The following is a 12435-nucleotide window of genomic DNA, read 5'->3' as shown; positions in this document are numbered from 1 at the left end:
AGGAAAATAATCAGACTTTTGGGAGATTAATGGACACTGGCTCTGAACTGACACTAATTTCAAAAGACCCCAAACAGCACTGTGGTCCACCAGTCAGAGTGGGGATTTATAAGGTCATGTGATCAAAGGATTGTTAGCTTAGTTCTATCTCACAGTGGGCCTAGTGGGTCCCTGAACTTGTTCTGTTATTTCCAGAATGCATAATTGGAACAGACACCCTCAGCAACTAGCAGTATCCCCTTATTAGCTTCTTGACATGCGGAATAAGGACTATTACAATGGGAAAGGCCAAGTGAAAGCCACTAAAACCGCCTCTACCCAGAAAAAGAGTAAATGGAAAGTAATACTGCACTCCTGGAGGGGCTGCAGAGCCTGGTGCCACCTTTAAGGACTTGAAAAGATGCAGAGGTGGTGAGTCCCACTGCATCCTCACTCACCTTGCGTGTTTTGGCCTGTGCAGAAAACAGATGGTTCCTACAGAATGACAGAGGACTACGGCAAACTTAATCCAGCGGTAACTGCAACTGCAGCTGGTGACCCAGATGTGGTTTCACTGCTCCAGCAAGTTATCAACACATCTCATTTTGCTCGCTGTGCACTGAATGATCTGGAAGGCGCTTTTTTCCTTGAGAGCGGGTAGAAAAGACTGCCAGAAGCAGTTTGCTGTCCGCTGGAAAGGCCTGTAACATACCTTATTTCAGGGGTGATCAACTCTGCAGCCATAAATCATACTTTAGTCCACAGGGACCTTGATGCCTTTTCCTCCACAAGCCACCATGCTGGTTCATGACACTGCTGATGCTGCACTGAATGGACCCAGTGAGCTGGAAGGGCCAACCACTTTAGACATATCCATCTTAGTGAAATTTCTAGGGGTCCAGTGGTATGGGGCATTCCTTCTAAGGTGAAGGATAAGTTGCTGCATCTGGCCCTTCCTACTACAGCACCTAGTGGGCCTCTTTGGATTTTGGAGGTGACATCTTATCTAGATGTGCTACTCTAGCCCTTTTACTGAGAAACTTAAAGGCTGCTAGTTTTGAGTTGGGCTCAGGACAAGAAATAGCTGTTCTGCTCTTTAGGCCATACGATTCAGACCTGCCTGAAGGTGCCTGAAGCACCAGTGATGATAGAGATGCTGTCTGGAGTCTTTGGCAGGCCTCTCTAATAGGCAAATCGCAGTACATATTCTTAGGAATCTGGAGCAAAGCCCTACCATCCCCTGTGAATAATTACTCTCCTACTGAGAAACAGCATTTGGCTTCTTAGTGGGCCTTAGTAGAGACTCAAAGCTTAACCAAGGGCCACCAAGTTACCAGGTGACCTGAGCTGCCCATCATGACATGGATGTTGTCCGACCCACTAAGCCATAAAATTGGGTGTGCACAATAGCACTCCGTTATCAGATGGAAGTGGTATACCTGAGACTGGCCTCAAGCAGACCCTAAAGGAACAAGCTGCATGAGGAAGCAGCCAAAGTACCCTTCCTCTCTCTTAGCCTGCACTAGGGCCGCAGGGTTTCCCTATGGCCAGCTGACTGCAAAAGAGAAAACCCAGCTCTGGTTTCGAGATGCTTTGTGGGCTACCTAGGCACCACCTGAAAGTGGACTACTGAGGCCCGACAGTTTCCTCCTTGGACAGCCCTGAGGGACAGTGGTAAAGGGGTTTCCTCCCAGTGGGCAGAACTTTGGGCAGTGTACTTGATTGTTCGTTTTACTTGGAAGGAAAATTGGCCAGAGATGAGTGCATATTGATCCACAGGCCAGAGATAAGAGTGTATACTGATCCACAGTTTAGTTAGATGGTCAAAAACTTAGCAAGAACATGAAAGGAAAACTGGCGACAAGGTATTAAGGGCTGGATTGTATCCCCTCAAAATTCTTATGTTAAAGCTCAAAGCCCCAGTACGTCAGAATGTGACTGTATTTGGAGGTGATTATTTAGAGAGGTGATTAAGTTAAAATGGCGCTGTCAGGGTGGACTCTATCCAATCTGACAGGTGGCCTCAGAAGAGGAAATTGGGACACACAGAAGAGACATGAGGGACGCATGTGGAGGAGAGAGCAAGTGAGGACACAGAGAGAAAGCAGCCATCTGAACACAAAGAAGAAAGGCCTCAGAAGACGCCAAATCTGAGAACACCTTGATCTTCGACTTTTAGCCTCCACAAGTATCAGAAAATTAATTTCTTTCTTTTCTTTTCCTTCCTTTCTTTCACCATGCTCACGGCACGCAAAAGTTCCTGGGCCAGGGATTAAACCCACGCCCGAGCATTGACGATGCTGGATCCTTAACCGCTTGGTCACCAGGGCACTCTGAGAAAATCCAATTCTATTGTTTAAGCCACCCACTGTGTGGAATTTCGTTATGGCAGCCCTAACTGACTAACACACAAGGACATCTGGGGAATGTGTATGTGGGTAGACCTGTATGAGTAGGCGAAGAATGTGAACATATTGTGATTCATGCGAACGGTCAGCAAAGGGTGATCTCCTAGGAGACTTTAATGTTTGAGTGCAGAAGCCCATGCTGTGGACACCAGCCAGCCTCTTTCCCCAGTCACTCCTGTCACTGCCCAGTGGGCTCATGAACAAAGTGGCCATGATGGTGGAGACAGAGGTTGAGCATGGGCTTAGCAACACCTACTCAGCAAGGCCAACTTGGCTACAGTCACTGCTCAGTGTCCAACAGCAGAGGAGACCAACGCTGGCTGCCTCTTACCAGCACTCTCCCAAGGTGATCAGGCACTACCTCCTGGAAGGCTGATTACACTGCATGGCTTTCATCATGGAAAGGGTGGCAGCTTTTTCTTACTAGAATAGAAAGTTATTGTGGGCATTAATTTGCCTGCCTGGCAGGCAATGCATCTGCCCAAACTACCATTCGTGGACTTACGGAATGCCTTACCCACCATCGTTGTATCCCATACCACCCTGCTTCTGATCAAGGAACTCACTTCATGGTAAATGAAGAGTGGCAACAGGCCATGCTCAAGAAATGCACTGATCTCCCCCGGTGCCCCATCACTGTGAAGCACACGGTGGAACAGAATGTGGGATAGATTTTTCAAGACTCAGTTACAGTGCTAGGGAGGTGGTAGTACTCCGTGAGGTTGGGGCAATGTCATCCAGGACCCTGTAAATGCCCTCAATTAACCTCCAATATGTGCTGTTTCTTCCATAGAAAGAATTCAAGGGGCTGAGAATCGAGTACAAATAGAAATGGCTCTGCTACTACCCCTAGTGATCTATCAGCAAAAAACCATGCTTCTGTCCCTATAACCTTAGGCTCTGCTGGTCTAGAGGATTTAGTTTCAAAGGAGGTAATGCTTCCACTAGGTGACATAACAAGGATTCTACTGAATTGGAAGATGAGACTGCCATCTGGCCACTCTGGGCTCCTCATGCCTCTGACGATACAGGCAGAGAAGGGATTACCATTCTGGCTAGGGTGGTTAATCCCGATTACCAGAGGAAGTTGGGTTAGTACTACAATGGAGGCAAGGGAGAGTGTGTCTCCAATAGGGGATCTCTTTGGGTGTCTCTCGGCGCTACTGGGACCTAATTAGTTAATGGAAAATTACAACAACCCATTCATGCAGGACTCCTAGTGGACCAGGCCTTTTCAGAATGAAGGTCACTCACTAGGCCAAGAACCACAGCCAGCTGGGGAATTTCCGCCCAAGCAGAGGCAATTATAAGGGCTTTTACCTCTCAGGCCTCGTGGAGAAAGCTGTCCTTCCACACGAGACTTGGTGCACAGCCAACACACTGCAGTCTTTAATAGGAACTGCAGTCAGTGACTCAGGTCTCCCTGACTGGCTATCCTCCTAAACACATTTTCATTCCGAGCCCAAATGCCTTCATTCCTAAGTCTCTTTATATGTGACCTTAAACCGAGGTCTTCTTCAGGTGCCTCTGCTAATGCCTCCTTACTGGGAGAGAAAAGAGAAACCCTAAAGACATTTTCCCTTACTGACTCAATTCCTTTCCATTCTTAGCTTTTACTATTTTAAACAGCAAAGTCACAAACAAAAATGAGAAAAACATGGCAGTAAGTAGACTGTAAAAAGAACACAGTGTCCTTACTGGCTTTATAAAAGCTGAAATAAGAAGGCAGATGCTGCCTTGACTTCAGCTGGGAACATGTACATTGGGAGACTTGAATCTTTTTTTTTTTTTTTCATTTTATGGCTGCACCTGCAGCATATGGAAATTCCCAGGCCAGGGATGAAATCTGAGCTGCAGCTGCAACCTACGCCATGGGCAATGCCAGATCCTTTAACACACTGTCTCTGGGCCTCTGCAGCAACCTGAGCCACTGTAGTTGGACTCCTAAACCACTGCACCAATGCAGGAACTCTAGGAGATATGAATCTTTTGCCACTCTGTGCATGTCTAAGAATGACTGCAAAAGAATCAGTGTTATTTTGGGAGTTATGACAAATTGTAGTGAATCAACAAATTTGCAACAACGAATAATAAGGATCAACTGTACTCTGATCACAACAGAATTAGTCTAGAACTCAAAGACAGAAAGATATCTGAAACATCCTCAGGTATTTGGAAATTTAATAGCATGCTTCTAAATTATACATGGGTCAAAGAAGAAATCGCAAGAGAAATCTGAAAAATATTTTGACCTTCATGGAATTGAAAACAAAATTAAAACTGCAGATAAAGCAATGCCAAGAAGGAAATGTACAGCTTTAAACGTTAATGTTCGAAAAGAAGGCCTAAAATCAATGATCTAAGCCTCTGCCTTAAGAAATTAGAAAAAGGAGGGAATTCCTATTGTGGCTCAGTGATAATGAACCCAGTTAGCATCCATGAGGATGTAGGTTTGATCCCTTGCCTCACACAAAATACTTAGGTATAAATTTAACAAAATGTGTGTAAGATATGTTCAATGAACAGTTTAAAACTGCTGAGAGAAGTTAAAGATGACCTAGTAAATAGAAAGTTATAATACGTGCACGATGAAAAGATTCAGTATTTTTAAAATATCAATTCTCCCCAAATTGATTCCCTGATTTAATGCAATTCCAATCAAGATCCTAGCAGATGTTTTTGTAGATATGGATGAGATGATTTAAAATTTATGTTAGTGCAAAGAAACTAGGATAAGGCAAGATAACACTGAAAAAAGAGAAGCAAGGTGGGGAGGGTTACACTATCTGATATCAAGGTTTACTACAAAACATAATAATCAGGACAGTGTGATACCATCTTAAGTAAATACACATAAACAACTGGAAATAGAAAATCTAGATATAGACCCAAACATAGAAAGTCGACTGAGTTCCTGCCAAGGTATCAAGGTAGTTCAATGGAGACAGAAGAGTCTTCTCAGGAAATAGTGCCAGGATATTTGGATACTCATAAGCACATACACAAAAACAACAACAATGAATCAGTCTTTACAGCACTCCATATATAAACATTAACCTGAAGTAGACAGATCAAAATGTAGGAGCTAACCTGCAAAACTTTTGGAAGAAAACAGGAGAAAATCTTTGTGATCTTGTCAGGAAAAAATTTCTAAAACACCAATAGCATGATCCATAGAAGAGGGCTTTGGTACACTGCACTTCATCAAAATTAAGAGTTTCTACCCTTAGATGATGAGAAGACAATCCACAGAGAGAGAGAGAGAAAATACTTGCAAATCACAAATCTCATATATCTCCTGATATATAAACTCTGAAACCTCAATAGTAAGAAAAACAACTCAAACAAAGTTGGCAAAACGTTTGAACAGACACTTCATCAGAAGATATATAGAAGGCAAAGAAACACATGAAATAAGTTCAATATTTTCGGTCTTTAGTGAGATACAAATTAAACTCCAATAAGATATTACTACACTCCCATTGGGATATTTAAAATTAAAAAGACTGTAGATTAGAAATTATCACAAATTATAAATCAACTATGCTTCAATAAAACTTGAAAAAATGAAAAAAAAAAAAAAAAGACTGAATGTGCGAAGTGGTTTTATTTATTTATTATTTTTTGGCTGCATCTGTGGCATGTGGAAATTCCTGGGCCAGGGACTGAATCTGTGCCACACCAACAACCCGAGCCACTGCAGCAACAGTGCTGGATCCTTAGCCTGCGGTGCCACAGGAGAACTCCAAAGTGGTTTTTAACTAGAACTCTCATAAACTGCTGGTAAAAACACAAAGTGGCAGACTTCCCGTCATGTCGAAGCGGAAACGAATCCAACTAGGAACCATAAGGTTGCGGGTTCGATCTCTGGCCTTGCTCAGTGGGTTGAGGATCTAGTGTTGCTGTGAGCTGTGGTGTAGGTCGCAGACATGGCTTGGATCCCGCTTGGCTGTGGCTATGGTATAGGCCGGCAGCTACAACTCCAATTAGACCCCTAGGCTGGGAACCTCCACATGCCGTGGATGTGGCCCTAAAAAGACAAAAAGACCAAAAAACCCACAAAAACCACAATGTGGTATAACCACTTTGGAAAAACAGTTTGATAGGTTCTTAAAAGCTAAATATCTATTACATGGTCCAGCCAATCTATTCTTCAGTATTTGCTCAATAGAAATTAAATATTTGCCCACATAAATATTTGTCCACATAAAGACTTGTGGATGAATGCTCAGACCAGCTTTATTCACAATAGCCCCAAATTGGAAACAACTAATTATAAATAACATAAAATGGAAATTGGGGTGATGTTGAAAATGATTTAGTATTAGCTATTTTTAGAAAACTTCACTCTTCAGAATAATGACTCATTTCTTAAGTGTTTGAGTTTCACTCTAACCAATATTCAAGATATTATTAATTCTTTAAGAAAATAAGTAACTTCATAAGGCTCAACTCTGAGGTCTATAAACACTTACCCAGCGGTTCCACCAGTTGGTCAACCAGCCCCATTTTCTTTGCTTTGTCTGCCCGAATGCCTCTACCAGTCAGCATCATGTCAAAAGCAGCAGGCACACCCACCTAACAGGCAGGCAAGGATTAGAGCAGAGGGAGAAAAATATCAGAGTGACAATTAAAGTTTACAAATCATCCGGGTGTTCCCTTGTGGTGCACTGGGTTAAGGATCCAGCATTGTCACTGTAGTGGCTTGAGTCGCTACTGTGGCATGGGTTTAACCCCTGGCCTGGGAACATGCCATGGGTGTGGCCAAAAATATTTACAAATCATCCAACTGAGCAAAATAAATGTTAAAATGAGATAAGTCAAACCAGATTTTTATACTATATATCAATCAGTGAAATTTTTGTTTGTTTTTTGCTTTTTTTTAGGGCCGCACCTACAGCATATGGAGGTTTCCAGGCTAGGGGTCAAATCAGAGCTGTAGCCGCTGGCCTGTGCCACAGCCACAGCAATGCAGGATCTGAGCTGTGTCTGCAACCTACACCACAGCTCACGGCAATGCCAGATCCTTAGCCCACTGGGCAAGGCCAGGGATTGAACCTGCGGTCCTCATGGATACTAGTTAGATTTGTTAACCACTGAGCCATGATGGGAACTTCAAATCTGTGAAATTTTACACACTAACACACATTTCATTTTATTTTATGTTATTTTTTGCAGCATTTAGAGATTCCCATGCTAGGGGTCTAACTGGAGCTGTAGCCGCCAGCCTACACCAGAGCCACAACACCACCAGATCCAAGCCACATTTGCGACCTACACCACAGCTCACAGCAATGCCCAGATCAGATCCTTAACCCACTGAGTGAGGCCAGGGGTCGAACCTGCAACCTCATGGACTCTGGTCAGGTTTTTTCCCACTGAGCCACGATGGGAACTCTGACATTTAGGTAAATTTTAGATTAGAAACCTCCTGCTGAAGTAAAAATATCTTTATATCTCTTCTAATTCAATATATAGGATTTCTGTACATAGATTGATAAGTCAGAAAAAAATTCACGTTTCTTAAAGTTGCACATTTATGTCATTCCAAGTTTCTTCTCTATCATTTGTAAAATATTTAAAATTCCTATACTGGAATTAGTAAAGACTCTGAGAAACCTGATATTCTTTTTTTTTTTTTGTCTTTTTTTTGGTATTTCTTGGGCCGCTCTCGTGGCACATGGAGGTTCCCAGGCTAGGGGTCGAATAGGAGCTGTAGCCACCGGCCTACGCCAGAGCCACAGCAACTCGGGATCCGAGCCGCGTCTGCGACCTACATCACAGCTCACGGCAACGCCGGATCGTTAACCCACTGAGCAAGGGCAGGGACCGAACTCGCAACCTCATGGTTCCTAGTCGGATTCGTTAACCACTGTGCCATAATGGGAACTCCAGAAACCTGATATTCTTAACAATGCATCTTTTTTTTTTTTTTTTTTTTGGCCTTGCCCATGGCATGTCAAAGTTCTTGGGCGAGGGATCGAACCTGCGCCACAGTAGTACCCTAGCCACAGCAGTGACAATGCTTGATCTTTAACCCACTGAGCTACCAGGGAGCTCCCTGACAATGTCTTTAGAGAGGATTTTAAACTTGACAAAAAGAGAACTCATCCCATTGTGGCTCAGTGGTTAACGAATCTAAGTAGGAACCATGAGGTTGGGGATTCGATCCCTGGCCTTGCTTAGTGGGTTAAGGATCCGGCATTGCCATGAGCTGTGGTATAGGTTGCAGACTCAGATCGGATCCTGCACTGATGTGGCTGTAGTATAGGCCAGGCGGCTACAGCTCCGATTCGACCCCTAGCCTGGGAACCTCCATATGCTGTGGGTGTGGCCCTAGAAAAGACAAAAGGCAAAAAAAACAAAAAACAAAAAGAAAACTCAGCTAGGGCTTTGTAAGAATGGCTTCTAGCACCACTTAAGAACCAAATATAACAAAACAAAAGAAACTCAGCAATATTTTCTACACATGTATAGGCTTATTCATACTTTTGATAAATCCCCTTGACCATTCCTATGAAGAAATGGACACTATTATCAGAAAACAAATAACATAAACTTCCCCATTTCTGTGTCCAGCTCATATCAACTTCTCTCCAAAGGGTATTTCTGCTGAGTGTTGTTTTCACTGAAGAATCTATTGTGCCAAAGGCCATGAGGTTCAGTGGACCCTCAAGTTTGATATTAAGATTGCTCTGCAGCCTCCAGGTCCCACTGTCCTTCCATTCTCTTTAAGAATTCAGGGGTTCCCATTGTGGCTCAGTGGTTAACAAATCTGCTAGGAACCCTGAGGTTGCGGGTTCAATCCCTGGCCTCACTCAGTGGGTTAAGGATCTGGCATTACCATGAGCTGTGGTGAAGGCTGCAGATGCGGCTCAGATCTGGCACTGCTGTGGCTGTGGTGTAGATTGGCAGCTTCAGTTCCAATTAGACCCCTAGCCTGGGAACCTCCATATGCCGCAGGAGTGGCTCTAGAAAGGGCAAAAAGACAAAAAAAAAAAAAAAAATTTTTTTTAAAAGCCTGGACACAATGGGATCGGCGGTGACTTGAGAGCGCTGGGACACAAGTTCAATCCCCGGCCTGGTCTGGCACAGTGGGTTAAGAATTTGGTGTTGCTGCAGCTACAGCTTAGGTCACAGCTGCTGCTTGGATCTGATCTCTAGCCTGGGAACTCCATATGCTGCCAAGGGGAGGCCAAAAAAAAAAAAGCAAAGGCCTGATGAGTCAGTCTCTTTTGGTTGTACAGAATACAGCGAGGTCATCCAAATCAGGGCAACAGTTTGCCTCTTAACAGTTATCAGGAAATAAGATCCAGGAATTTGAAAAACTGAAAAGATCACACTGTGCAGAGAAGAACAAATTTAAATATAGGTCCCAAAAAGCAAGATGTATTTTATTTATCTCCTTCCTTCTTTAGGGACTTAACAAAGGACTTTGATCAATAATTTTGATCAAGGAGTTGAAAAAAATAAATAAAAAGTACAATTGAAAAAAATAAAAAATTAACAGGAGTAAAATGTTATTGATCCTATATATTCATATGTTACTTGGTTTCTAAATTTTACAGTAAATACCCACATGACGCCTTTTGTACAGGAGGAAGCAGATCTGAAGGGGCATACAGTACCAAGGTTCTCGAGGTCACATGGGGTTCATAAACTCACCATTTTGGGTAGCCTTTGTGTGCCTCCTGCTCCTGGTAAGATTCCCAGCAAGACTTCAGGGGCCCCTAACACTGTTTTCTTATCTTTTGTTGCTATTCTGTACTGGCACGAAATGGCAAGCTTCAAACAAATGAAAGAAAATTAGAATGTTAGAAAATGTAACTTTATAGTATCTTAGGATATGTGAGGGTCTAAAGATTACAAAGTGGAATGTGCTCACAGAATAAACTGAAATTCCTTAGGCTGGTATTTGATGCATTCTACGATTTACTTTTCTGGCCTTACTTCATACTTTCCCCCTAATTTACTGACCTCTTTTTAGGTTGCAGATTCCCTTGAAAATCTGCAGAAAGCTATGGAATATGCTCAATAGAAAAATGTATACATAATTATATATGCACTCCAGGTTAAGAAGCCCTGTACCCTATAGAGACTCTTCAATTTAGCAGGCCTATTTATGGTGTCCTAATTAGGCTCTGTTTATCCTTGTCTTTGCTCGCACCAGGGCACATGTGGAATGCCTTTCCACTACTCTCTGGTTAATCAAATTCTGCTCTCTTTTAGGACCAAACACTGGTTTCCTTAATTAATACACACGAATGTGTCTGGTATAGAATGCAGTGTGTGACAAATGTTCAATAAAAGTTATTTTCTTTTTCTTTTTTTTTTTTGCCTTTTCTTGGGCTGCTCCCGCAGCATATGGAGGTTCCCAGGCTAGGGGTCGAATCGGAGCTGTAGCCACCAGCCTACGCCAGAGCCACAGCAACGCAGGATCCGAGCCATGTCTGCGACCTACACCACAGCTCATGGCAACGCCGGATCGTTAACCCACCGAGCAAGGGCAGGGACCGAACCTGCAACCTCATGGTTCCTAGTCGGATTTGTTAACCACTACGCCATGACGGGAACTCCTAAAAGTTATTTTCTTTTCCCCTTCTTTCCTACATGCTCCAATCTGGTAGGCCTCTCTTCTCTCAAACCTTGTCTTTCCATCTTTACTACTCACAAAACGCTCGACGTATATCATGCATCATGTGTCTCAACTAGACTTGAGCAGCTCAAGAGCATGAATCACACTTCTGAATCTTTGCCCTGCAAACTTGAAGAAGCTTTTCTAGAACTGAAAGAGACCTTAGAGATCTAGTTCAAACCTTCTCAATTTATAAATGAAAACATGACACTTTGATTCACGTGCTCGGTGTCATGAGAGTAAGGATTAAAACCTATCTAGAAGTTTGATAATTAAAAAAAAGCTGATTCTTCCTCAACAACTTCTCTAAGGCAAAATAGTAGCCTAAAGGTTTGCAGCTGGTGAATCCAACAGTAGTCTGGACTGTATCACAATGGCTTTAGAATAAACGTGTACCTCAAGTCCTCCTCCTAAGCAGGTTCCATTGATGGCAGCCACAATAGGCTTTGTGGACTTCTCAAGTTTCTCAAATGTTCTCTGTGCTTCCTGTGATATTTGCGTTACCTCTTGAGAGGTCGTGCAAGCTGATAACATGCTGTAGAGAACAGAAAAAAAAAAAAAAATGAAACTACAACCTACTTTGTGTAATACTTCATCCACCATATCCTTATCCTATCATATATCAATATTTGGTAGTGAATCTTCTAATATTCAGATGTTTAAGAATGACTTTGCCTCAGATAGCACTAATATCAATGACATCCTCTCTCTATAAAGAGTGTTAAATTTCTGGATTCAGAGAACATGGAGCAAAATAGGCTGCATATTTTTGTTTTGTCAACAAATCACTAGATTACAAAGCTCTGTGCATGAGAAAATCATCTTCTGGTAAATATTTTCATGATCAAACATTTTCACTATCAGGTAGCTTTCAGATTAAATATCAATCGAAGTGACAGAATGGAAAAGCTTCACATTATTTAGACGGATCTAAAACCTTTGAACAGATCTCCTAATGATTAAAAAAGATCTATTACAATATTGTTGTCCTCAATACCTTTAATTTCATTTTGTTTTACTTGCTACTTATTTTGTTTCTGAACACATTTAAGCTGCGGATTTTGTACTTTTCACCAAGCATTTTATATGCTTGGAGTTGCTCAGCTAGCCTCACAGAAGCTGCAAGTATTCACCTGGGGATTTAGCTAGCTATTGCCAGGTACACTAGTGTCTGGCTAGGCTTAAATACCAGAACTAGAGGAAAAAGCACTTGATAGAGACAATTCTGCTTTTTCTAAAAAATAAACATTAAACAAACAGAACATAAATTTCTAATTACTATACATAAACAAAGAAGGAAACACAATAGTGAACAAAGCTTAAAAATATACACACACCTTAAGTACAAATTACTAAACTGATAATGCTGGCTATCAATGCCTAAAATGCAAAGAATAATATAACAAATACCCA

At 42.3% G+C, this 12435-nt stretch overlaps 1 protein-coding gene across 1 annotated transcript in view; it reads right to left on the bottom strand.

The window, feature by feature from the left end:
- Nucleotides 1–12435, bottom strand: part of HADHA (hydroxyacyl-CoA dehydrogenase/3-ketoacyl-CoA thiolase/enoyl-CoA hydratase (trifunctional protein), alpha subunit) — a 44285-nt gene that overhangs the window by 23428 nt on the left and 8422 nt on the right. The window contains 3 exon segments of the mRNA NM_213962.2: nt 6863–6965; nt 10053–10172; nt 11419–11557. Coding sequence (NP_999127.1) covers nt 6863–6965; nt 10053–10172; nt 11419–11557 — 362 coding nt within the window.

This window comes from Sus scrofa, chromosome 3 (genome assembly GCF_000003025.6).
Source record: "Sus scrofa isolate TJ Tabasco breed Duroc chromosome 3, Sscrofa11.1, whole genome shotgun sequence".
Classification (NCBI taxonomy): Eukaryota; Metazoa; Chordata; class Mammalia; order Artiodactyla; family Suidae; genus Sus; species Sus scrofa.
The sequence above is the reverse complement of the archived record's forward strand: the minus strand, read 5'-3'. Positions and strand labels throughout refer to the sequence as shown.